The 22,860-nt window shown below is 53.3% G+C and overlaps 1 protein-coding gene across 16 annotated transcripts in view; it reads left to right on the top strand.

The window, feature by feature from the left end:
* CAMK2B (calcium/calmodulin dependent protein kinase II beta) overlaps window positions 1–22,860 on the top strand; it is a 92,394-nt gene that overhangs the window by 19,650 nt on the left and 49,884 nt on the right. For 14 of the 16 annotated variants that reach the window (XR_015162327.1, XM_086396115.1, XM_086396117.1 and 11 more), the window contains exon 2: window positions 14,066–14,160. Coding sequence is in view for 13 of the 16 variants with exons in the window: in XM_086396115.1 (XP_086252241.1) it covers window positions 14,066–14,160 (95 nt within the window). In the remaining 3 variants the exon portion in view is untranslated. Of the gene's footprint in view, window positions 1–14,065; window positions 14,161–22,860 lie in introns of those variants that run through there. The other 2 variants (XM_086396129.1, XM_086396128.1) reach the window with 1 other exon arrangement.

The following is a 22,860-nucleotide window of genomic DNA, read 5'->3' as shown; positions in this document are numbered from 1 at the left end:
TCAAGGGGTCCAAGGTGGTCCAGGGCCTCCCTTCATCCTATCCCACCTCTGTCCTTGTTTTGGTCTTTGCTTAATGCAAACCCTCAACTTGAGTCATCTGGGGAGCTTGCTGCTAAGGATTGTACCTGAGAGAAAGAGGGAGAAGGAGAGGGTCAGACACCAACACAGAGAAGGGGAGGCGGGGTAGGCGAGAGCAAGGAGCATGTAGGCGTGAGCCTCATCCCATAAGAGGCCCAGGAATGGCGGGTGCCCACCGAGGCGGCATATGACAGGTTGGATTTGAGAGGAGCCCTTGGTGGAGATCAGCTCTTACCTTGGGGCCCTCTCTTGTCCTGGGACAGCCTGGACTATCTGCCCTCAGGAGGCCTCTGGCCTGGCCAGGACCTCATCCCCCCCACCCCTCTCCCCACATTCCACACCATCCACAGGGCAGGAGGGGAGCGGTGGCATTCCCTGTCATAGTCCCCTCTCTCGTGACAGCTGATCAGTGTTAACAGGGCCGGGGTATCCTGAGCCATGCTGCTTCCCCATTCCTGTGGTGTAAATACACCCAGGTCAAGCTTGACATCACCAGAACATTTGGTTTTGTGTAGCTAGTAAGAGCCGGCCTGTGAGCCAGACCCCTGGGTAGGGTCGGGGGGAAGGCAGCCCCTGAGCCTCGGCTCTGGCCACACACCCCCAGCCCTTCCTCTCCCAGACGCAGCTTCTCCTGCTCCTTCTCTGCCCTTGATGGAATATTCCACACATCCCCACCCAACCCCCTTTCTTTCGGAGCCAACAAAGGGCACCTGGTAGGTGAATGTGCAGGAAGGGTGGGCGGCGGTGCTGGCGGTTTAGTCGCTCGGTCATGTCCGACTCTTGCAACCCCATGGACTGTAGCCTGCCAGGCTCCTCTCTCCATAGGATTCTCCAGGCAAGAATACTGGAGTGAGTTGCCATTTCCTTCTCCAAGGGATCTTCCCCATCCAGGAATCGAACCCGGGTCTCCTGCCTTTCAGGCATATTCTTTACCAACTGAGCTATGAGGGAAAATCAAAGGGAGGTCTGCGTTTAGGTCCCACCTCTGCCACCCACAGTGCCACGGGCTCAGCAAGGCATTGGTGCCCCACCCTTCCCATCTTCCACAGGGGTCCTGAGAGCCAGGGGACAGACACTTTGGAAACTGTAGAGGGCAGTCCTGGGAGCTGTCGGGGCTGGAGAGTCTATGACAGCCCCAAGCAGCCTTCTCACGTTGTGCAGGTCCTCGGTCACGCTGGAGTGTCAAGGTTTCGATGTGACTGATATACTGGTATTTTCCTTAGGCTTTTCCACATGTGGTTAAAAAAATCCCCCAACCCCAATGTCTGTCATAAAAATACTTAATTTTCCTCTTTATGCTTCAAAAGAAGACTGAATGGACTCTTTTTTAGAGCAGTTTTATGTTTACAGAAATATTGTATGGAAAGTAGAGAGTTTCCATATTTACCTCACAGCCGGGCCCCAATTCCCTTTCCTATAACCATCTCCCTTCGGACGTGGTACACTTGTTACAGCTGGTGACCAGTACGGCTCAGGATGCTTTTTATAAAGCATGCAGTTAATATTAACTGAAGTCCGCAGTTGCCGTGCTCACTCTGTCGCACAGCTCTAGGGTTGACAAAGATACAATGTCGTGTGCCTGTCACTACAGCATTTCAGGTCCTCTGTGCTCCTTTGTTCATTCCCACCCCCCGACCCTCAGAGTCCCAGACAACCACTTCTTACTGTCTCTATAATGTTGTTTTTTCCAGAATGTCATGTAGTTGGAATCATACAGTATGTCGTCTTTTCAGATTGGCTTCTTTCACTTAGTAATATGTTTTTAAGATTCCCTCATGTCTTTTTCTGGCTTGATAGCTTGTTTCTTTTTAGAGAGAAATAATACTTCATTGTTAGGACATCCCAACGATGTCCATTTACCCATTCATTCTACGAAGGACGTCTTCGTTGTGTTTAAGTTTTGGCAGTTATAGCTACTATAACCATTTGTGTGCAAGCTTTTGTGTGGACATAAGTTTTCAACTCCTTTGGACATATACCAAGGAGCATGATTGTTGGATCATATGGTAAGAGTAGGTTTCGTTTTTTGGAGACTGCCAGACTGTCTTCCAAAGTGGCTGCACCGCTTTGCATTCCCACCAGCAGTTAATGAGAGCTCCTGCTACTCTACATCCTCACCAGCATTTGGTGCTGGCAATTTTGTGGATTTTCTACATTCTGATACATGTGTAGTGGTATCTTATTGTTGTTTTCATGTGCGTTTGATGACGTATGATAAGGAGCATCTTGTCATATGATTTTTTGCCATCTGTATACCTTCTTTGGTGAGGAGTCTGTTAAAGTCTTTGGCCTATTTTTAATCAGGTTGTTTGGTTGTTTGTTTTATTATTATTGCATTTTAAGAGTTCTTGATATATTTTGTATACACGTCTTTAATCAAATATGTGCTTTGCAAATTTGCTTAACTCATCTTTCAAAGAGCAGAAGTTTTTTATTCTAATGAAGCTTATCATATCAATTCTTTCTTTCATGGATCATGTTTCTGGTGTTGTATCTGAAAAAGTCATTGCCAAACCCAAGGTCACCTAAATTTTCTCCTATGAGATATTCTATGACTTCTGTAGTTTTGCATTTTACATTTAGGTCTGTGATCCATTTTGAGTTACTTTTTGTGAAAGGCATGAGGTCTGTGTCTAGATTAGTTTTTTTGCGCCTGGATGTTCACTAGCTCCAGTACTGTTTCAGATTGTTCAGGTTGCTATAGCCTGGCTACAGCATCCATAAACTGGGTGGCTTATAAACAACACACATTTATTTCTTACAGTTCTAGGAACTGGAAATCCAAGATCACGGCTCTGGCAGATTCACAGTCTGGTGAGAACTTGCTCCCTAGATGGTCATCTTTATCCTGTGTCAGAAGGGGTAGAAAGATTTATCTGGAGTCTTTTTTATAAAGCATTAGTCTTGTTAATTAGGGCTCTGCTGTCATGACCTAATCACCTCCCAGAGGCCTCACTTCCTAATACCATCCAACTTCCTAATACCAACCTAACCAAGGGGTTAGGATTTCAACATATGAATTTGGTGGTGGGGGATGGGGAGGGGATGGACACAAACAAATATTCAGTCCATAGCAAACTTCATTTTTTGAAAAGACAGTCTTTTCTTCTTTGAATTGCCTTTATTTCTTTGTCAAAAATTTGTTTACTGTGTTTGTGTGGGCCTACTTCTAGGCTGTCTGTTCTGTTCCATTGATCTACTGTCTATTCTTTTACCAAATCACACTGTCTTGATTCCCATAGTTTTATAGTCTTGAAGTCAGACAGTATAAATCCTCTACATTTGTTCTTCTCTCATCAATATTTTGTTGGCTATTCTGGGTGTTTTGCCTTTCTGTCTGCTACACTTGATCTGAACCAAAAGGTTGAGAAGTGATTTTTGCCTCTCCATATAAACTTTAGAATTTGTTTGTCAATAGCCATAAAATAACTTCCTGCAATTCTGGTTAGGATTACATTGAATCTATAGATCAACTTGGAAAGAACAGACATTCTGACATCAATCTTCCTTTTCATGAACATAGGATATCTCTCCTTTCATTTACTTCTTTTATTTCATTCATCAGTATAGTACATATTTTGTAGAGTTATACCCAAGTATTTTATTTTTTGGTGATAATGTGAATATATTGCATTTTTTATTTCAAATTCACCTACTTTCTCACCAAAACTATGATGTTAGTTGAAGATTTTTTTGATAAATGCTTGTGGTAGACTGAACTGTGTGTCCTCCCAAATTCATAGGTTGAAGCCCTACCCTCTACATGGCTGTTTTTGGAGATAGGTTCTTTAGGAGATAATTAAGGTTAAAAGAGGTCATAATGATGGGGCTCTAATCTGATAGGATTGGTGTATTATAATGAAACAATCTCAGATATGCAGATGATACCACCCTAATAGCAGAAGACAAAGAGGAACTAAAGACCCTCCTGATGAGGGTGAAAGAAGAGAGTGAAAAAGCTGGCTTAAAACTCAACATTCAAAAAACTAAGATTATGGCATCCAGTCCCATCACTTTATGGCAAATAGAAGGGGAAAAAGTAGAAGCAGTGACAGATTTTATTTTTCTGGACTCCAAAATCACTGCGGGCAATGACTGCAGCCATAAAAATAAAAGACGTTTGCTCCTTGGAAGAAAAGCCATGACAAACCTAGATAGCATATTAAAAAGCAAAGATGTAACTTTGTTGACAAAGGTATGTATAGTCAAAGCTATAGTTTTTCTAGTAGTCATGTATAGATGTGCGAGTGGGACCATAAAGAAGGCTGAGCACCAAAGAGTTGATGCTTTCAAACTGTGGTGCTGGAGAAGACTCTTGAGAGTCCCTTGGACTGCAAGGAGATCCAACCAGTCCATCCTAAAGGAAATCAACCCTGAATATTTGTTGTCAGGACTGATGCTGAAACTCCAATACTTTGACCTCCTGATGCAAAGAGCCAATTCATTGGAAAAGACCCTGATGCTGGGAAGGATTGTAGGCAAAAGGAGAAGAGGGTGGCAGAGGATGAGATGGTTAGATAGCATTGCGGACTCAACGGACATGAATTTGAGCAAACTCCGGGAGATAGTGAAGGACAGGGAAGCCTGGCATTCTGTAGTCCATGGAGTCATAAAGAGTCAGACACAACTCAGTGACTCAACAACAACAAATGTAGAGTTTAGTGGTATTGAGTCTCTTCACAGCGTTGTATAACCATCACCAGTACCCATTTTCAGAACTTTTTCATTACCCCAAACAATAACTCTGTACCCATTCAGTAATCTCAGTGCTGCCCACTGCCTTCAGACCCTACCACGTTCCCTGGGCTGGTGCCCACCCTCTTGTTTCCACTGGCTTTGCCACCTTGAGTCCTCCTGGAAGCTTCTCAAGGATGTCTATACCTGGTGGAACTGGGCCCTGAGGACCCCGGCTATGGCAGGGGTGGTGGTGGGTGGGTCTGGGCAGTATTGAGGATGACAGAGTGAAGTGTGAGGCCTGAGGGTTTAAGAGGAATGCAGTGTCATGGACACGTGTCAAAGTTGAGTTATACTCATCTGTGTGGGACTCATAAACTTGATGTGACTGTATAGCCTAACGATGATGACATTAATGCCTAAGAAACATGAAAGGGTTACCCTTCGTGGTCATTTGCATCTAAACCTCCTTAGGCTGTAGGGTGCACCTTGTCATAAGCCTTCTGTGGTCAGGACACAGCACCTTCTCTGCTCATGGAGTGTTCCATCTGCTCTCAGCATTGTCAGAAATGTGAAGAAAACGTCCTCTCTGAAGTGACATTCCTGGCTCATCCACCTGAAACTCCACTCCCCAGGGTGTCCGGGAGGAGGGCCGTCGGGGGGCCCTCGATGCCCGTGTGGTTGGAGAGGGGGCATCTGCGGGGAGGGGCGGCCGCTGTAGCCTGGGTGCTCTGTTCAGAGGGGCAGAGAGAAGAGGAGGCCCCGCGTGGGTTTTCTCCATCTGAGATGCGCCCACAGACTGCAGGGGCAGCGCTGCTGTTCTCGTGTGTGGGCCGGCGTCCTCAGGGGGCGTTTCTGTCCTACTCTCGGCTGCAGCTGCAGACTGGAAGACCTCCCTGCCCTACCCTCTCTTGGCCCTCTTGAGATTTCTTTGGATAAAGATTGCTCTGATCAAAGAAGTTAGAGAAAGGCTGCACTTCACACTCACTAGTGGGAAATTCACAGTGCAGAAGTCCTGCAACAGAAAAGAAGGGGAGGAAGGAAGGGAGGGAGGGAGGAAGACACTGTTTAACGTACTGGTTTCTAAACGTATTTGCCCACAGAGCCCCCTTTGTACCTTATATCTGTTAGTATCCTGTGGAATTAATATTTGAGGATGGTAATTTGGGACATGTTTGCCTGGTACACACAGGGGCAGACTCCGACTCCCTAAGGCAGAATGGAGGGTCAGCATGTGCTGTGGGTTGAACTGTGTCTTCTTAAAATTCAGATGTGGAGTCCTCCTAACCCCAGTATCTGAGAATATGACCTTATTTGGAAATAAGGTGGTTGTAGATGTAATTAGTTATGGTGAAGTGGATGATGGGCCTTCATCCAGTACAACTGTGCCTTATTTTTTATTTATTTATTTTGGCTGTGCTGGGTCTTCATGGCTTCATGGGCTGTTCTCTAGTTACGATGCATGGGCTTCTCGTTGCTGTGGCTTCTCTTGTTGTGGAGCATGGGCTCTAGGGAGTGCAGGCTTCAGTAATTACAGCACGTGGGCTCAGCAGTTGCAGTTCTCGGGTTCCAGAGCACAGGCTCAGCAGTTGCGGTTCTCTGGTTCCAGAGCACAGGCTCAGCAGTTGCGGTTCTCCGGTTCCAGAGCACAGGCTCAGCAGTTGTGGTGCTCAGCTACTCAGCTGAACTCAGTTGCTCCGCAGCATGTGGAATCTTCCTGGATCAGGAATCGAACCTGTGTCTCCTGCATTGGCAGGCAGATTCTTTACCACTAGGGAAGCCCCACCCCCCTTTCTGTGTGTCCTTATAAAAAGGGGAAATTTGGGCACAGGGACCCACAGGGAGAATGCCATATGAACATGAAGGTGGAGATGGGGGTGATGCTTCTGCAAGCCCAGGATCCCCCATGAAGCCCCAGAAGCTGACGAGAGGCCTAGAGCAGTCTCCCACAGCCTCAGAAGGAACTGACCCTGCCAGCACCTTGGCCTTGGACTTCTGGCCTCCTAACTGAGATCATAATCTGGGGTTTCCACTGCCCAGCCTGTGTACCATGCTGTGGTGACCCCAGTTCACCAGCACTGCACAGATGACTTATGACTTGAGTTTCTAGCCCAAGCTCAGAGGTCGGGGCCGAGGAGCTGCCAGGATCCCAGAGAAGGACCTTGGAAAGGCCAGGGATGGACAGCGGGGCAGTGGCAAGAGCTGGCATTTTCATCGCTGGTGTGGTTGTAAATCACCCAGCGATTGTGCCTCTGGAAATCAACTCTACAGAAATAACCGAGATGTTTACGGCAGGCATTTACGAGAAGGGAAATTGGAAACATCCCAAATGCCTGCCAATCGAGGAAGTGCTTGGCTATCCGTGGAAGGAATGTTCTCTACTATGAAGATGACACATATATGATCTAGGTCAGGGAATGGGAACTGTGTGTGAAGTGATGTTAAATATAAAAGGCCAAACACGAAGCCGGAACTCACCCGCTGATAAAAGGCACGCTGGGAGGCCACAGAGACCACAGTGATTTGGGTGTTCACAAACAAAATTAAATGTTGTCTAGCATCGATTTCTGGTTTGGCTACTTCAGGTCCTGTTTCTGAAACCCAGGATGTTCTGGGTTCAGGGCAGGAGGGCGACATGGTTCCCTGAGCTCCATGGGCCGTCGACGATGGACAGCCCTCATGGGCCTGCGGCCTGGACATTACCCCTGTACTGGGCCCCCCTGCCCCTGCCCAGCACGGCACACATTTGCCCAAGTCCTGTCAGAGCCAACACGCTCTCCTCATCTGCCCAACCCTGAGGCCAGGGAGCCAGGGAGGGTCACATACCCCCCTGGTGCCCACCAGTACAGCAGTATGTAACGGCCAGTTGGTACTGTTACAGTGCCGTTTGCAGGGTGGGGAAGTAGTAAGAGGAAGAAGCAGAATATAAACAGCAAGAGATTCCTGAGTGTTGGTGAGGAAAGCCTTCCTGTGGCGTAGACCTCACCGAGACACATCAGAGCATCGTGGGACTCTAGCAATGGGTTCTGAAAGTGGAGGCGGCTTCAACTCGCTCTATTGAAACCACCTTGGTTACTCTGTTTTCTACCTCGAGCATGGATCCTGTTTTTAAAATTATTATTATAAGCAGGAAAAAGCCCCCACAACAATTTCATGTACAAGTCCCTATTTTCTACCAAATTGCTTAGGTCCAGATTACAAATATAAACGGACCTCCCCCGTCATTTTAATCAAAGGTAGAAAAAAATTTTTTTGCTACCACACAAATAAGCAGCAGCTTGATTTAGTTGAAATCCACAAATCCAGGCAAGCGGAGGGCCTGGTGTGGTGAGTGAGCGCGTCTGCTGGGCTGTCCAGCCTCCCCACCTGAGCCCTAGCCCAGACCCTTCTGAGCTGAGCCCACTGGGGCGGCCCAGGCTGGGTGCTCAGGCTGCTTTAAAAGAACATCCGCTTGTTAATTTACATGGGAAATAAAACTGTTGGGCCAGCCGAGTGCATCTGCCGCCTGCTTAGCCCATTCCAGAAAGATCTTTTGTGGATCTGCCTGGGAAGTCAGGGGACCAGGATGGCGGTTTTCACTGAGAGGACATCCCAGCCTCTCACTTGTGTGGAAGCCTTTACAAAACAGAACAACAAGGGTTTGGCTCTTTTGCTCAGCACTTCTGGCTGTTTTTGGCCCTACAATTTAAGAAACCCATGGACTGGTCCACATGTGATGTGGGCCCTTGGCTCTGGCTGGTTGTCAAGAATTCCTGCTCCCGAGCATCCAAGTTAGCAGAGTGCGGATGGGGATTTCCCAGGTTGTTTAGCCACCAGGTGTGTCTACAACAGGGCCGTGTCAGCCCTGTTGGCAGCCAGGCCAGTACCTGCAAGGCCAGGACAGGGCAGAGAGCCAGAGTCAGGTGCAGGGGCCCCGTCCTCCAATGGACCACAGGGATGGGGGTGGTGGAGAGAGGAAATGCTGCACCCCTCGAATGTGCCCCAGAAAGGAGGCAGTGGAAGTGCTGAGCGGCCGTGGAGAAGCAGAAGCAGGGGTTCCCCGGTTACATGAGTCTGATGCCTGCTCTGCGCCAGGGCCTCCACACATCCTGCATGAGGAAGCCCCATGCCCAGGATGCAGGGTCCCGAAGTGACGTCCATCGTCAGCACTTCCCTGTTCTGCAGCCCCACTGTGGGGACAGGGCAAGACCAGACCCTCCTGCCAATCAGCCTCTCCCACCAACACCAGCTCAGCTCAGTGGGCAGAAGGTAGGCTGGTCCACTGGGCTTGGCCAGCAGAGCAGGGAGGAGGCAGGTCCCCAAAGCAAGTGCCATGGGGACAGCAGGTAATCCATGTCAAGGGCAAGTTCCAGGTGGCAGCAGGTGGTCAGGCATGGGGGAAGCTAAGAGCCCTGCAGGTGGAAACCCGGTCTGTACCCTGCCCCCAAGGGCCAGTGGGCTGTCTGTATCCAGGTGAAAGGCAGGGTCAGGGGCATACCCTCAGGTTGGACAGGAGGAATGAGAGAGTAAATGGGGCTGGGAGCCACTTGCTGGCTTGCTGCTTCTGCCCAGTGTGCAGGAGAGTGACCCTCAAGTGCCACCATGGGCTGGCATGGCCTCAGCAGTGCTGGGCACCCACGTGCAGCTGACCAGACCCCAGGCAGCTCCGGGGTTCATTCCCCCACCCCCACCCCCCTGTCCCCTGGCCAGCCTCTCTGCTGTTGTGGTTCCTCAGTAGACGTTCTATAAATGGCTTTATGAAAAAGTGTTTTCTGTCTTTTATTAGCTTTACTTGATTCTTAAGAGTCCCCACTTGGTGCCCAGGAGGCTCCTGATCTGATCACATTCTTCAAATAACTTTAAACCTGAGTGCAGCAGCAGGTGCCCCACCGGGCATCACATGGTGATCTCGAGGTTCAGGGGACCCCCCACCACGCCTTCTCCCTGAACTTCACCCACACCCAGACCCCCACCTTTCTGGCTTCTCCCCCACAAGCTGTGCCCCAAGTGGCTTTTCCAACCCTGCAGCTGGCCGCCACCTGCCGTGCCATTCACGGACGACTGGAGCATCAGGCAGCCTATCCAGACGCAGTCCAGGGACCTGTTGCCCCACCACCTGCCTGGTCTGTGCCCTGCATCTGCATCCCAGACCCCTTGTGGGCAGGGTGGGGGTCTGCTAGGCTCCTGGTACATCGGTGGCCCTCTGCTTTGATCAAGGGCCCCATGGCCTCAGCCCCGCAGGAGTCATTCTCCACCTACAGGCGCTCCCCACCCTCCCACAGACACTCGTTCACCCCACCAGACGCCCCCTCCCCATTCAGGGAGGGCTTGGGCGCTCACCCTCCCCTGCTGGCCTGTTCCCTAGAGTCTGACCCCTCCCAGTCTCTCCCTGTCTTCCCAGAAGGCTGCCCCTTCTTGTCCCACAGGCCCACTCCCTCCACTCATGGTGCTTGGAGGTCAGTCCTTACTCTCTCATCACAGTCTGGACCCTCTGCCTGTCCCCAGCATCTTGATTGTCTGTGGAGAGCCACAGTGGAGGGCCAGAAACAGATAAGTTATTATAATAGAGTGGGCACAGTGAGCCGAGACATGTAGAGTACAGTGTCTGGAGAAGACCGAGCTGACTTCCTGTGGCAACTGGGGAGGATTTCCAAGAGGAGGTATTGAACTGGGTCTTGAAGGATGCATAGAAGTTTGCCTGGCGGCAGCGGGGTTATACTTTAGGATATAGCCCTGGGTTCTTGTCCCTGTCATTGTCTCAGTAATTCTAAGTTTCAGGTGGGTAGATGCTGCAGATTTCGAGGGAGAATGGCGCTGGTGCTCGCCTGACTGTTGTCTGTGATGTTCGAGATGTTGGGGGCCTGGCCCGTGGTCCTCACTGCACTTGCTTCTTAGCATCACCTCTTCTGGGGAGCCTGCTTGTGATCCACATCAAGCAACTGGCAGAGCCACTGGAAAGGGCGTGGATGCCTGGGGAGGGGGCAGAAGGAGACTGGAAATGGTGGTGGCCGAGAAGCTGGCTTCAAGGATGGGAGAGGGGAGGTGGGGGAGACTGGCTTAAGGAGTGATGGTCATCGGGGGCCAAACTGCTTCTCTGTGCCCTCACTTCAGGTAGTTAAGCCATGGAGAGTCCTCTAGCTTGTCAGCTTTGTCAGGCACCTGACCAAGCTTTCAGGGAAACTTCCATGGGTCTTGAGCTGGAAGACTGAGCTCCGAGGGCTCCCTAGGGTCCCGGCTGCTCCTCCCTGCTCCAGGCACAGCCTCAGCTGGCCCAGGTCCTCCCTCAGAGTTAATGGGCACTGGGGTGCAGGTTTGGGTGACGAGGAAGACCAGGGTGGGGTGACCAGACTTGGGGGAGGGTAGGGCATCTCTTTCTAGAAGCTTTTTTCAAGCTGGGTCACAGGAGCAAGAGAAACCCTACCCCATAGGGGCTTTCAGAGGTGCCCCTCTCCCAGGAGGCAGGACTCTGGGAGAGAAAGACCTGTGTCCAAGAGCAGTCTGTTCTCCAGCCTGAGTGCCACCTATAAGGTCCGTTATTGAGCGCTTGCTGGATGCCGGGAGCTTGCCTGCCACGTTCCTGGTTCCTCCAGAGACTGGCTCCTGCCTGCCTGGCCCTGCCCTCATCTCAGACCCTTGCCATCACTCACCCAGAGCCCCCTGCAGAAGAGACAGTGGAGTCTGACCCGGAAGGACATGGGGCAGCAGGGCAGCTTGTCTGGGATGGTCCATCTGGCTGTTCCTCTTGTTCACTTTAGGCACATCCTGCCGTGTACCCGGGAGGATTCCCAGCTCACTGTCCCTTGGTCCTGTACTTACCCTGTCTGGACAGCAGCAGGTGGACAGGCCCTGTAGGCCCCTCCCCACTCCAGGGACGAGCTCACCTTTGGGCCCCATGGTGCCTCACCCGGCGCCCACCAGGCTTGTGAGCAGCCCTCTGGCTGTTTGGAACTTCCAACATCAGTGGGGATTGGATTCTGGCACTGGAAGCCCTGACTATTCCATGGAGGCCTGTGAGCCGGTGCTTGGGTGTCCGTGCCCTTTGGGAGCCAGAGCATAAAGGTGGCAGCTCAGCCCTGTACACCTGATACCCTCCACTCTCCTGGGCAGGAAGTGGATGGGACACCAGGGATAGGCCGGGCTGGTGAGGAGGAGGCCAAAGCAGCTCAGGCAGACAGCCACCTGGGGCCTGGCTCAGCCTTTGCAGTGGCCCCGTGAGCTTTTGCTGCTCCTTGGGTGGGTGGGGAAACAGGCTCAGAGGGTGCAGCCAGGAAGAGACAGCAGGGTTCAAACCCAGACCTGCTTGAAGCCTCAACATGCTGTCTCCCAAGTTCTGACTTTGAAGAAGCAAAAATATAGCTCTAAGCACACCTATTGATCATAAAGACCTGGGATGTTAAGAAAATGTTCAATTAGATCTAGTGTAATATTTACTTTTTTCCCAAGGAAGTGAATAGTCCATCTTAATGAAGTTTTTTTTATTATTCTTATTATTCTTATTGCTATTTTTTAAAGGTGAGTTAGACTTAAAAAAAATTCATATATTTATTTTTGACTGTGCTGAGTGTTCATTGTGGTGTGCGGGCTTCTCACTGCGGTGGCTTCTCTTGTTGCAGAGCATGGGCTCTAGGGCGTGAGGGCTTCAGTAGTTGTGGCTCCTGGGCTCTAGAGCACAGGCTCAATAGTTGTGGCATGCAGGCTTAGTTTCTCTGTGGCATGTGGGAGCTTCCCAGACCAGAGATTGAACCTGCACCCCCCTGCGTTGGAAGGGCAGAATCCTAACCACTGGACCGCCAGGGAAGGCCCCCAAGTTTTATCCCAAAAAGGATTATAGCAGAAATGTGTTCTCTATTTAAGACGTTGCTTTCCCATCACCTGGAGCCGGGGCTAAAGCAGCTGGTGGGCTTCTCAGGCTCTGTGGGCAGCAGGGGCGGGGGAGTGCTGGGTTCCAATGGGGGCTGTGCCTGCAGGGCCTCTGGGGAGGGAAGACAGAGAAGGGGCCTGTGGTCAGGGGTGTCCCCCGCCCCACTGGTTCATGTGTTCAGCCTTTGTGCCCACCTCCCGTGGCAGCCTCCAGTCTGGACCCTTCCCCAGACGTTTCCTGTTCTGGCTTTGTCTCATACCTGCTGGGTCTAATGTTCTTCGAAAATGATCTCAAATCAAATTAAACCAACGGTGGTGACAAGTCGAATACCGTGGAGGATCTTCTGATGGACCCCAGGCTCCCTCTGGCCTGTGCTCCCCGCCGGCCCCAGGACCCTCATGGGCCTGCTCTCGGGGCTCTGGCTTGCTCTGCCACCTCCTGCACACCATCCTCCTCTCAAGGGTCATTGTTTGAGGAGTCACATACAGAACCTCTCAATGACCTCGGCAGCGGTCACCCCGCTTTTCAGGTTTCCTTCTCCCAGCCCTCCAGGCTGGTCTCTGCTCCTCTCAGAAGCATTGATGCTGTGGGCGGGTAAATGTCTCCTCCGCTGTGGGACTGGCTGCCTCTGCTGTGTAGTGGCGGTGGAGGATCTGGAGGAGGGACCTTCACCTCCAGCTTTGCAGCGTAATTATGTGATGCTTCTCCCTCTCTCCAGAACCTTCAGTGAGTCCCCACAGGCTGCACCTCCCTATTGCACTGTCTGGAGCCGGGCCAGCGTTCATTGCTCTGGGAGGACCCTGGGTCTCGAGGACTTGGCATAGAGTGAAGGACGCACTGAGAGGCCCCCAGACAGGCCCTCAGTCCTGCTGGTCCATGAGGATGCCGAGGCCAGGGGTCTCATAGGAGCTGAGTGTGCCAGTCAACTGGGATCTGCGAGCTGCTGGGAAAGAGGCCCCTGTGGGGCTGGCATGAAGGGTGGTGCCAGGAGGCTGGAAGTCTTTTGGGGAGGGGTGCCCCTTCCTCAGGGCTTCCTTGGTGGCTCAGATGGTAAAGAATCTGCCTGCAATGCAGGAGACCCTGGTTTGATCCCTGGGTCAGGAAGATCCCCTGGAAAAGGGAATGGATACCCACTCCAGTATTCTTGGGGCTTCCCTGGTGGCTCAGATGGTAAAGAATCTGCTTGCAGTATGGGAGACCTGGGTTTGATCCCTGTGTTGGAAAGGTCCCCTGGAGAAAGAGAATGACTTACCACTCCAGTATTCTTGCCTGGAGAATTTCACAGATTGAGAAGTCTGGCAGGCTATAGCCCATGGGGTCACAAAGAATCAGACATGACTGAGCAACTAACATTGACACCAGCTAACACACCCCTTCCTCATACAGATCTCTGCCCAAGGCCGGGCATCATGACTGAATGCTGGGTGTTCACTGGGGGGATTAATTGCCTCTGTTTCCTTGTTTCTCCCCCAGGGGGGCTTTTTCTGTGGTCCGTCGCTGTGTCAAGCTCTGCACCGGCCATGAGTATGCGGCCAAGATCATCAACACCAAGAAGCTGTCAGCCAGAGGTAGGGAGGGAATGGCTGTGTTGGCCGGTGGGAGCCGGGGGCAGGGGGAGCCTGTGCTGGGGGACGGGGAGTGGCCTGTGGCTCCTGGGCGACACAATCCGAGCGGGATTCGTGGCTGCAGTGGGGTGTGAACAGGGCTCGCGGCTGCGCAGGGCTGGGAGCAAGAGGCACCCACACACCCTCACACCTTGAATTGCACTCTTGCTCTCGTTTAGGGACTGTGGAACCCCTGTCTCTTCTCCCCAGGGCTGGAGGGGAGAGCCATGCAACCAGGTGGCTGATGTGGTCAGATAGTGTCATCTGCCCAAGAACATGGGCCAGAGGAGGATGTAGGGACCTGAAGACTTTGGATGCTTGAGGGGCCACCTGAATGGCATGTTTCCTGACTTGGACCCTGCCAGTCTTCTGGACCCAGGGATGCACATGGGGACTCATCTGACTGTCCTGGGAGGGCTGGTGGCGGGTGCCTGCAGGGATGGATGTGATGCTGGCCACGAGCTGGCCCTGGGCATGTGGCCTCACCCCATCTGGCACTTTCCAGGCCCTTGCTGGGGGACAGCCTGTTCTGGGCAGACAGACAGACCCCTGATCCAGTGGTGTTCCATGTGGTGGGGGTGGGGCAAGATGTGGGGGAGGGGATGACATGCGGTGAGTGAGTGTGACAAGGCCATGGTGGAGGTGCCTCCCCGAGCAGGTGAATTCAGAGCACAGAGGTGAGGGGACAAAGGCGGGGAACCAGGGAAGGAGTCTGGTGGGACCTGCCACCCCCCAGTGCTGTGGGGATCCCACGGATCTCTAACCGAGGATTAGACAAGAGGGGCCGGATGAGCCCTGGGCAGACAATGCTGAGTTAAGCCCTCTCCCACCTCCTCCCATGCACACCCACGACCCTGGTTAGCATCCAGACACAAATCTAATTGAGAGGCTCCTTCTCCTCCAAGAGGCCCTGACTGTCGGCAGTCCTGGCCCACATCCCGCCCTGCGGTTGGTGCAGAGAACGCCTCCGTCTGTGGGGTCTGCAGCTTCTAGCCCAGCAGCCTGCGGGGGCGAACGGCTGAGCCTGCTGTGTAGTTTGCTGAGCCGTGTGTGGGTGTTTGGGTGCCTGCTGTGTACCAGGCCTTCGGGGCTGAGTGCTTCCAGGGGCAGGCGCTCCGGTCCCAGCCCATTTGAGAGGCTGGTTGTGCACCAGTGGGGTCAGTCCTGCGTCCTCATTTTTGCTGCTGATGCTAGGAGGGGACGGGTGACACAGGGCACTGTGGAGACAAGAGGTCTTGGAGCCAGTGCAGCCCTGGGGCGTGTGTGGTAGGAAGGCTCAGATCCTGCAGCTAGACTGATAACAGACTGATAACAGCAATAACACGAAGGCTAATATTTACCCAGCGTTTGCTGTGTGTACTGTACTGCCAGATGCAGGGCTGCTTCTGGGTTCCCTGACACTGGGTGGGCGGCACTGGTCGGATACCGTTGTCACACGTGTTTGGGAGCTGTGTCCGCACACGTTGAGTTTCTAAAGTAGGAGGAGCACTCTGCTTCATTCCCTAGGCTTGTGCCAGGCCACAGGAGGCGAGAGAGCCCACCTTCAGGTGCCCCCTGGACTGTTGAGGGAGACCTTCACTCATTCGCCAGCTTTACCCAGCACCTCCCACGTGCCTGGCACTGAGGACAGGGTGATGAGCAAACACATCCAAACAAACCACTCCAGCCCCATCTTCGGGGTGGGAGCCCAGGGAAGAGCACAGGAGATTGGATGGGTCTTGAAGGATGAATAGGAGTTTGTGAGGCTCAAGCAGAAAACCACTTGAGTATGAGTATGTTTCCATGGAATCCGGCAGCTCCTTTCAAGTATATTCACATTGCACTGTTTATACCCTTAAAGTGAAAGTGTTAGTCGCTGAATCTTGTCCGACTCTTTGCGACCCCATGGACTGTAGCCTGCCAGGCTCCTCTGTCCACGGGATTTTCCAGGCAAGAACACTGGAGTGGGTTGCCGTTTCCTACTCCAAGGGATCTTCCCAACCCAGGGATTGAACCTGGGTCTCCTGCATTGCAGGCAGATTCTTTACTGAGGATCAAGAGCAGTGGAAGTCTGAAATTGCCCCCTGTTCCACAATTACCGCCTGCTCTTTCTTTTGCCCCCTCAGCAGCAGCCCTGCTGCCCGCTTCCTGACAGCCAGCCGGCTCTCTGCCCTTGAGTCCCAGAGGCTGGGCCAAAGAGATCCTGGCTCACGGCGCCATTGTGGGGCTGTGCAGACCTGGGGCTCCGTCAGCCCTTCTTCCGGCCTCAGTGTCCCAGCCGGACACAGCTCGGGTTGGGTGGTGGGAGGCAGGGCAGCTAGCCAGGGCTGGTCTGGAATCGGAGCAGCCAGCTCTCGCCTGCTGTCACGTCCCCTCAGGAGCACTTCCCCTGTGAAGACACTCCCTGCTTTGCCTCCACGCTTGGGCCCTTGCATTGCTCAGGTCTGTGAAGGTCTTGGGCATTCCTCCCACCCTGTTAAACTCATTATCATGAAAAATTTCAACACCCCCAAATATAGATAAAATGATAGAATGAGCCCCCAGCTTCAACACAGCAGTTTTCAACACTCGGGCAATTTTGTTTCATCTGTAACCCTCCCCATGCTCCACCTCCACTCACGTATCTTGCGGCAGATCCCAGACTACCCGTCGTTTTACCACAGTGATCAGCATGTTTCTCTAATGGAAAAGGATTCTAAAACCAACCAGCCACCTCCCTGTACAGGGACCCAAGGGTCTTCTGATCCTCCCCAGCCCCTTTTCAAGCTGAATGGGCATCTGGAGGGATAAGAGGAGAGGGTCTTGGACCCCTGACCCTCATCTGCATGCTGCGTGTGGGCCAGCAATGGGGTTTGGCTGATGGGTTTGGTGTGGTTGCTACGTGGCCTTGGCCACATGGTCCTGACTGCCTCAGTGTGTGACCTTGGCTGTGTTACTTAGCCACCCTGTACCTCAGTTTTCTCAGTTGTAAAATAGGGATAAATCTAATCGCTACCCCAGAGGGGCATTGTGAGAGAGAGAGGAGTGAGGTACTTTGGAGTCAGCCTAGCACAGTGCTGCCCGAACACCCTTTGGTTTCTTTCGCGTTTCTTGCCAGACTATCCTGCCCAGCCTGCAGGCTCTAGGACTCCTCCTCCAGGAAGCCTCCCTGGCTCCTCCCAACCAGCTTAGAAACCCAGAAGCCTGAAAGCAGTCACTTTACAAATTTTTCCATTGATCATTTGCTCCTTGAGGGCAAATGCAGAAGTTCATCTCTGCACCTTCCCAGCTCCCAACCCAGAGGCTGGGAAAACACATGTATGAACATCCCACCCTCTTCTTACTACCCTTTGAGGGCTGGCTACATAAAACCCAAAGTTCTCACCTGGCCTGAAACTCTGCCTTTGGCCCTGTCTTCTCTCTCTGTCGCAGCAGCTCTGGTCAGGCACTGGCTTCTTCTGGTTCTATATACCCCAGGGCCTTTGCACATGCCTTCTCTGAGGCTCAGACAGTAAAGAATCTGCCTGCAATGCAGGATACCCAGGTTTGATACCCGGGTCAGGAAGATCCCCTGGAGAAGGGCATGGCAACCAACTCCATTATTCTTGCCTGGGAAATTCCATGGACAGAGGAGCCTGGCAGGCTACAGTCCACGCAGTGGCAAAGACTTGGACACAACTGAATGACTAACAAGTTTCACTTTCCTTCTAGAAATGCTTTTCCTGAACTTTGTACCTGCTTACCTCCTGTTGATGACACTTCCTCAAAGGGGTCTCCCTTGAGCCTCCAGTAGGAACCTGGGACCCAAGCACCCTGTTTTTATTTGATGGCTGTCTCACCCACTACACTGCCAGGCCTTGTGGGCAGGACTTCATCTGTTTCGTTCACCATTGTATCTCCTACCCTCCACCCAGGCCCTGAGAGGTGGTGAGCTCTCCATAAATCTTTTGGAATGAGTGAATGCTTTGAGTGAGTGGATTTTGAAGGAGCAGGCGTGCAGCCTATGCTGCAGTCAGGTTAGTCTCCCAGGTGTGAAGCTGGGATAGGGATTGGGTGGAGCAGCATCAAGAAGAAGGTGTGCTGCAGGGTTGGGTTTGCAAGGGAGATCCCTGGCCACCAAACACCTGAGCATCTGGGAAGTCCAAGTCCAGGAGAAGTTCTGTGGCGAAGCCAGAGAGTGGTCAGGAAGCAGGGAGGGGAGGCCTGGAGCCCGCTGCTCCTCCCTGAGTCCTGGTGTTCACCTCGCAGCCTGGACCTGCGGCGTCCTGCAGGGTCAGACTTGATCCACACAGAGAGTCCTGACTCCAGACAGCCCTCCCTCCTGAGAGAGGCCATTCAGAAATGCTTGCCCCAGCTGTTGTCCTGGAAGGTGGGGGCAGGGGATCCATGGGTAGGGAGTCTTCTAGGCAAGTGGGAGAGTGGGGAAGTGGAGATTAGACTCAGAGGTTGGAGGAGAAGCCCCTCTTCTGCCCGCTTCATTTTCCGTGCAATGCGGAGGGGCCTCACCCAGCCCTGCAGTGAGGGGGGTCCACTCCTGATCCGAGGAGACTGGCTTAGTTAGTCCTTCAAGGCTTCTAGTGATATAGAAAGTGGCAGGACGATGCTGGCGCTGGACACAGAAAAACTGTCCCACCTGGTAACTGACAGTTCTTGGAGCCACGAGGACACTGCAGATTACATCCAGCTTGTGCCAAAGGCAGTAAGAGTTAGATTTTTTAAATTTAATAATTAAATAGAGGATTGTGAGACATTCAGAGTCTGTGAATGTACTGAATAATAAGAGATTATTAAACTACCATTAACAAAAGCAGTTAGAGGAAAATTAATTGACGGGGGTGGTGGGGGTAAGACGATCATCATCAGGTACTTCTTGTTGCTCCCGCCTCCCTCTCCCCTCCCCTTGCTCCTTGTCAGCACCAAGTGGTTGCTCTTTAGGGCTCGTTTGGTGGCCATTTGGAGGACACCCTGTGGACCGAGCTCTTTTAGTATTCACTGGCCCCGAGTGTCTTTAGTTCTCATTGGCCCTGAGCAGGTGTCCCAGAAATGACCCCGGTCAGCGGATGACCTAGAGGAAGAAAGGAGGGACACGCCTGCACTGGAGCGGGGGCTCAGGCCTCTGGGTATTGTGCCCTGACCCTCAGCAGCATTTTCTCGAGGTCAGTGGTGGGAGGCCTGTGCCACGGAAGAGGAAACAGAACCCCACAGAAGCAAAGTGGCCCAGGAACCCACGGTTGTGATGGCAGCTCCAGTTTTCACCCAGCTGCCGAGGGTCGCAGGGGGATCAGGTGTGAGGGCTGACCTCCCAGGTGGGAGGCTGACCTCATAGTGGGTGCTCACCGCACAGCTGGGGGACTCACCCTACCCGTGAGAAGGCTGAGGCCACCGATGAGATCGGGGCTCACCTCTGACCCTCCTCACCCCAGGCTGATGCTCGGTTTACCTCCAGCTACCTTCACGTAGGGTCACGCCCTTCGCAGGGTCCGGATGGCCCCTTCTGCCTTGGGGAGCGCCCCAGTCGGCGGTAATGGGGAGGAGTGTATCTGGTCTCTAGGGGCTCTGGGGCTGAGCCTACACCCCTGGCCAAACCTGCCCGGGCCCCTGCTTTCCTGCTGCAACCCGTGCTGCCGGTTTCCTGTCGGCCCCCACGACCCACAAGCAGGAAGACATCCCGAGACAGAGGATAATGGGCGCCGGGAATTCGCGGAACTGGGTTACTGGAGGACGCGCCGCCGGCTCCGCATTGCAGGGGCGGCTGAGCATGCGCAGCGGGCGCTGGGGCGCCCTCCCTCCTTTCCTTCCCTCCTCTCCCCTCCCCTCCTCACCCTCCCCTTCCCTTCTCCCTGCTCCCTTCCCCTTCCCTCCCTTCCCCTCCCTACTCTCCCTCTCTCGAGCACCCCTCCCTCACCTGAGCACCCTTACGGGGCCATTCCGCAGCCCTGCCCCCTCCCTTGCAGCTCCCAGGGCCCCAGGGCCCAAGCCAGGGCTTCACTGTATAATGTCCTAATTTCAAATAAAAAATGATTTTTTAGAATAAGTATGTCCTAGGCCCCCAGCCAGCCTTTGGTGCACCTTACTCTGGAGTAGGGGCTCCAGGTGACCCTGGGCAATGGGAGGGGGTTTCCCCAAGGACCCAGAGGGTGCAAAGGAGTGGGGGTCCCTCCCTTTGCCCCATGGTCAATCTTTAACTGGACAGACCCATTTCTCCCAGATTCTGTTGTCAGGGCGTGGGTTTGTGTGGAGTTGCAGGTGTCCTGGTGCAGGTGGGGAGGGAGTAAGAGGGAAGGTTGGGGGCTCTTGTGGGAGGTGACCCCCCATTCCCATCCCACTGGGAGGATGGGGGAGCAATGAGGGAACCAGACTAGGGTGGCCAGATTTTGCAGTTAAATTTGAATTTCAGATAGGCAATAAAAAATATTTGAAGACAAATATGTCCCAAACTGCATGGGACATGCTTCTATTAGAAAACTGTTTACCTGCGCTTGGGACATATTTATATTTAAAAAATACTTGTTGCTTATCTGAAATTCAGATTTAACGGTTTTTTTTTTTTTTTTTTTTTTGAGCACACCATGCAGCATGTGGGATCTTAGTTTCCCAACTAGGGATCAAACCCGTGGCGCCCTGCAATGGCAGCATGGAGTCTTAACCACTGAACGATCAGGGAAGTCCCAAACGGGTCGTTTTGTGTTTTATCAGGCAATGCTAAACAGAACTGTTGAGAGAACAGGTCTTTGTCATTAATTTGTTAACCAAACAGGCTAAGTCAAAACTTCCCCAAACTGGGCGAAGGCAGAGGAGGAGAAGGAAAGGGGTGGGGGCCAGGCTTTGTGGGCAGGAGTCCTTAGGGACACCCCCTCCGTGTTCTTGGTGGCCTCACCTGTGAGGAGGCGAGAGTGGCAGCTCTGTGGCCCAGCTGATGCTTCTGGGGTGTGTCTGGTTCTGGGGCATGGCTGTCCCTGTGAACCCCAGGTCCTGTGGGCTCTGGGGCCTGGTGGCTTGGATGATACACATGCTCTGTGTAGTCAGGCTGCAGCAGTTCCCACCCCATTGGGCTGTAGAAGGTCAAGGGAGTATGGGGAGGTGGCCCAGCCCCAAAAGGAGGGTTGGTCCAGGGTTATTGGGAAATGTTCCTGAGCTCCTGGGCTCTCTGGAGGTTGTTTCATCGGTTGTTCCTGTCATCCCCCCAATCTGAAGAGCTCCTTCCTACCACCCCTGCCCACTCCACATGCACCAAGAGCTCCCTCCAGGGGTTCAAGGGGCACCCGCAGGTTTGAGGACCCGATTTCTGTCCCACTTTACAGCTGACAAAACTGAGGACATGAGAGGATAGTCATTTATAGCCGGATCACCTCTTTTTTGCCTGTTAGTCAAGGTGGGAGCCCGCCATAGGATCATGGGCACTACCAAACCCAGGACATGGAGCCCAGAGAGCTGAGGTGGACAGCAGGCTGCGCCACACAGGCTCAGAGCCCGGGGAGGCCACTGCATGTCACACAAGCCACGCGGGACAGTGAGCAGCAGACTCCACGAGGCAGGCTTCATGGTGATGAGAGAGTGGGGTGCCACTCGTTCCCCCAGGGGGCCGTGGCCGCTTGTTTGAATAATTCCTTGCCTGCAGGGGGCTGAGGCCACCAGTGGGGGACAGGTCAGGTCTGAGCCTGGGAGAAACGCCACTTGGCTGGAGGAACAGGGTGGGGTGCCTACAGCTAGGCCATTAGGGGCCCTCCCGGTTTCACCAGACTTCAGGGCAGTGCATCACACGGGGCCTCAATCATGAGATGCCACGACTTAATGCAGTGGTAACATGCTGCATAATGACAGCTCTGAGCCTGAAGAGGGCACCTCTGCTCCCTGGAGGAGCCGCTGAAAGGCAAGACCAGAGGGATGGTGGAGTGAGGGCTCTGAGGACCACATGGCTGGCTCAGAGGCCTCAGTGCTGCGGGGTGGGGAGCCGCACAATGTCGGCCGAGCTCCCAGGCACCTGGCAGCTTGTTCATGCCCCTCGAGAGCCCTTTCTTTGTTGCAGAGAGGCAGTGGCAGCTGCAGGACGCACACAGGCGCCCTTGCTGGGCCGTGTGGCTGCCAGGTGATGCTGGTGTGATAATTGCTGGTTGCCTTTTAGAAACAAAATCTGCTACAAGAAGCTACAGTGGCAGCTGTTCTTTTCATCCTCATGGCCCTGCCGGTGCCACCAGGGGCTGCAGCGAGACTAGACTTTCCTGGGGCCCCCAGTGCTGGGTGCAGAGCAGGTTGAGATGCCCCCAGGACCCTAGGCGCTCCCTGGGTGAGCAGGCTGGGCTCAAGCATGTCAGCCTGCTGACGCCTTGAGAAGCCTGGTGGGAAGGCCTTGGGATGGCTGAGGCCTCTGGGCCAATCCCCCTGGGTGGTGGCCCAGCCCCACTACCCCCACTCTCCAGCCTTCCCGGGGTCCGTCGGAAAGTTGGGAGCGATGTTAATAGCAGCCGAGGGCCCTCAGCAGTTCTGCAGGCCTGTGAAGAGGCCAAGAGCTGGTCTGTAAACAGCAAGCTCTAGTTGCAGTGGTCCTGAGGTACTCCTGTGCCCTGGAGTGGAGGAACCACCAGGGTCTCAGACTGTGCTCCCCTGCGATCTTCATCCTCCCCCTGAACCAGCTTGTACTGGGTGACAGTGACCGGATGGTCAGGCCCTGCTGCAGGATGCTGCGCTGCCCCTGGACTCGGGCTGGTT

The sequence above is a fragment of the Bos grunniens genome, chromosome 4 (genome assembly GCF_055505025.1).
Source record: "Bos grunniens cultivar Pamir isolate PY7600 chromosome 4, Bosgru_T2T1.0, whole genome shotgun sequence".
Lineage (NCBI taxonomy): Eukaryota > Metazoa > Chordata > Mammalia > Artiodactyla > Bovidae > Bos > Bos grunniens.
This window is presented reverse-complemented; position numbering and strand designations above follow the sequence as displayed.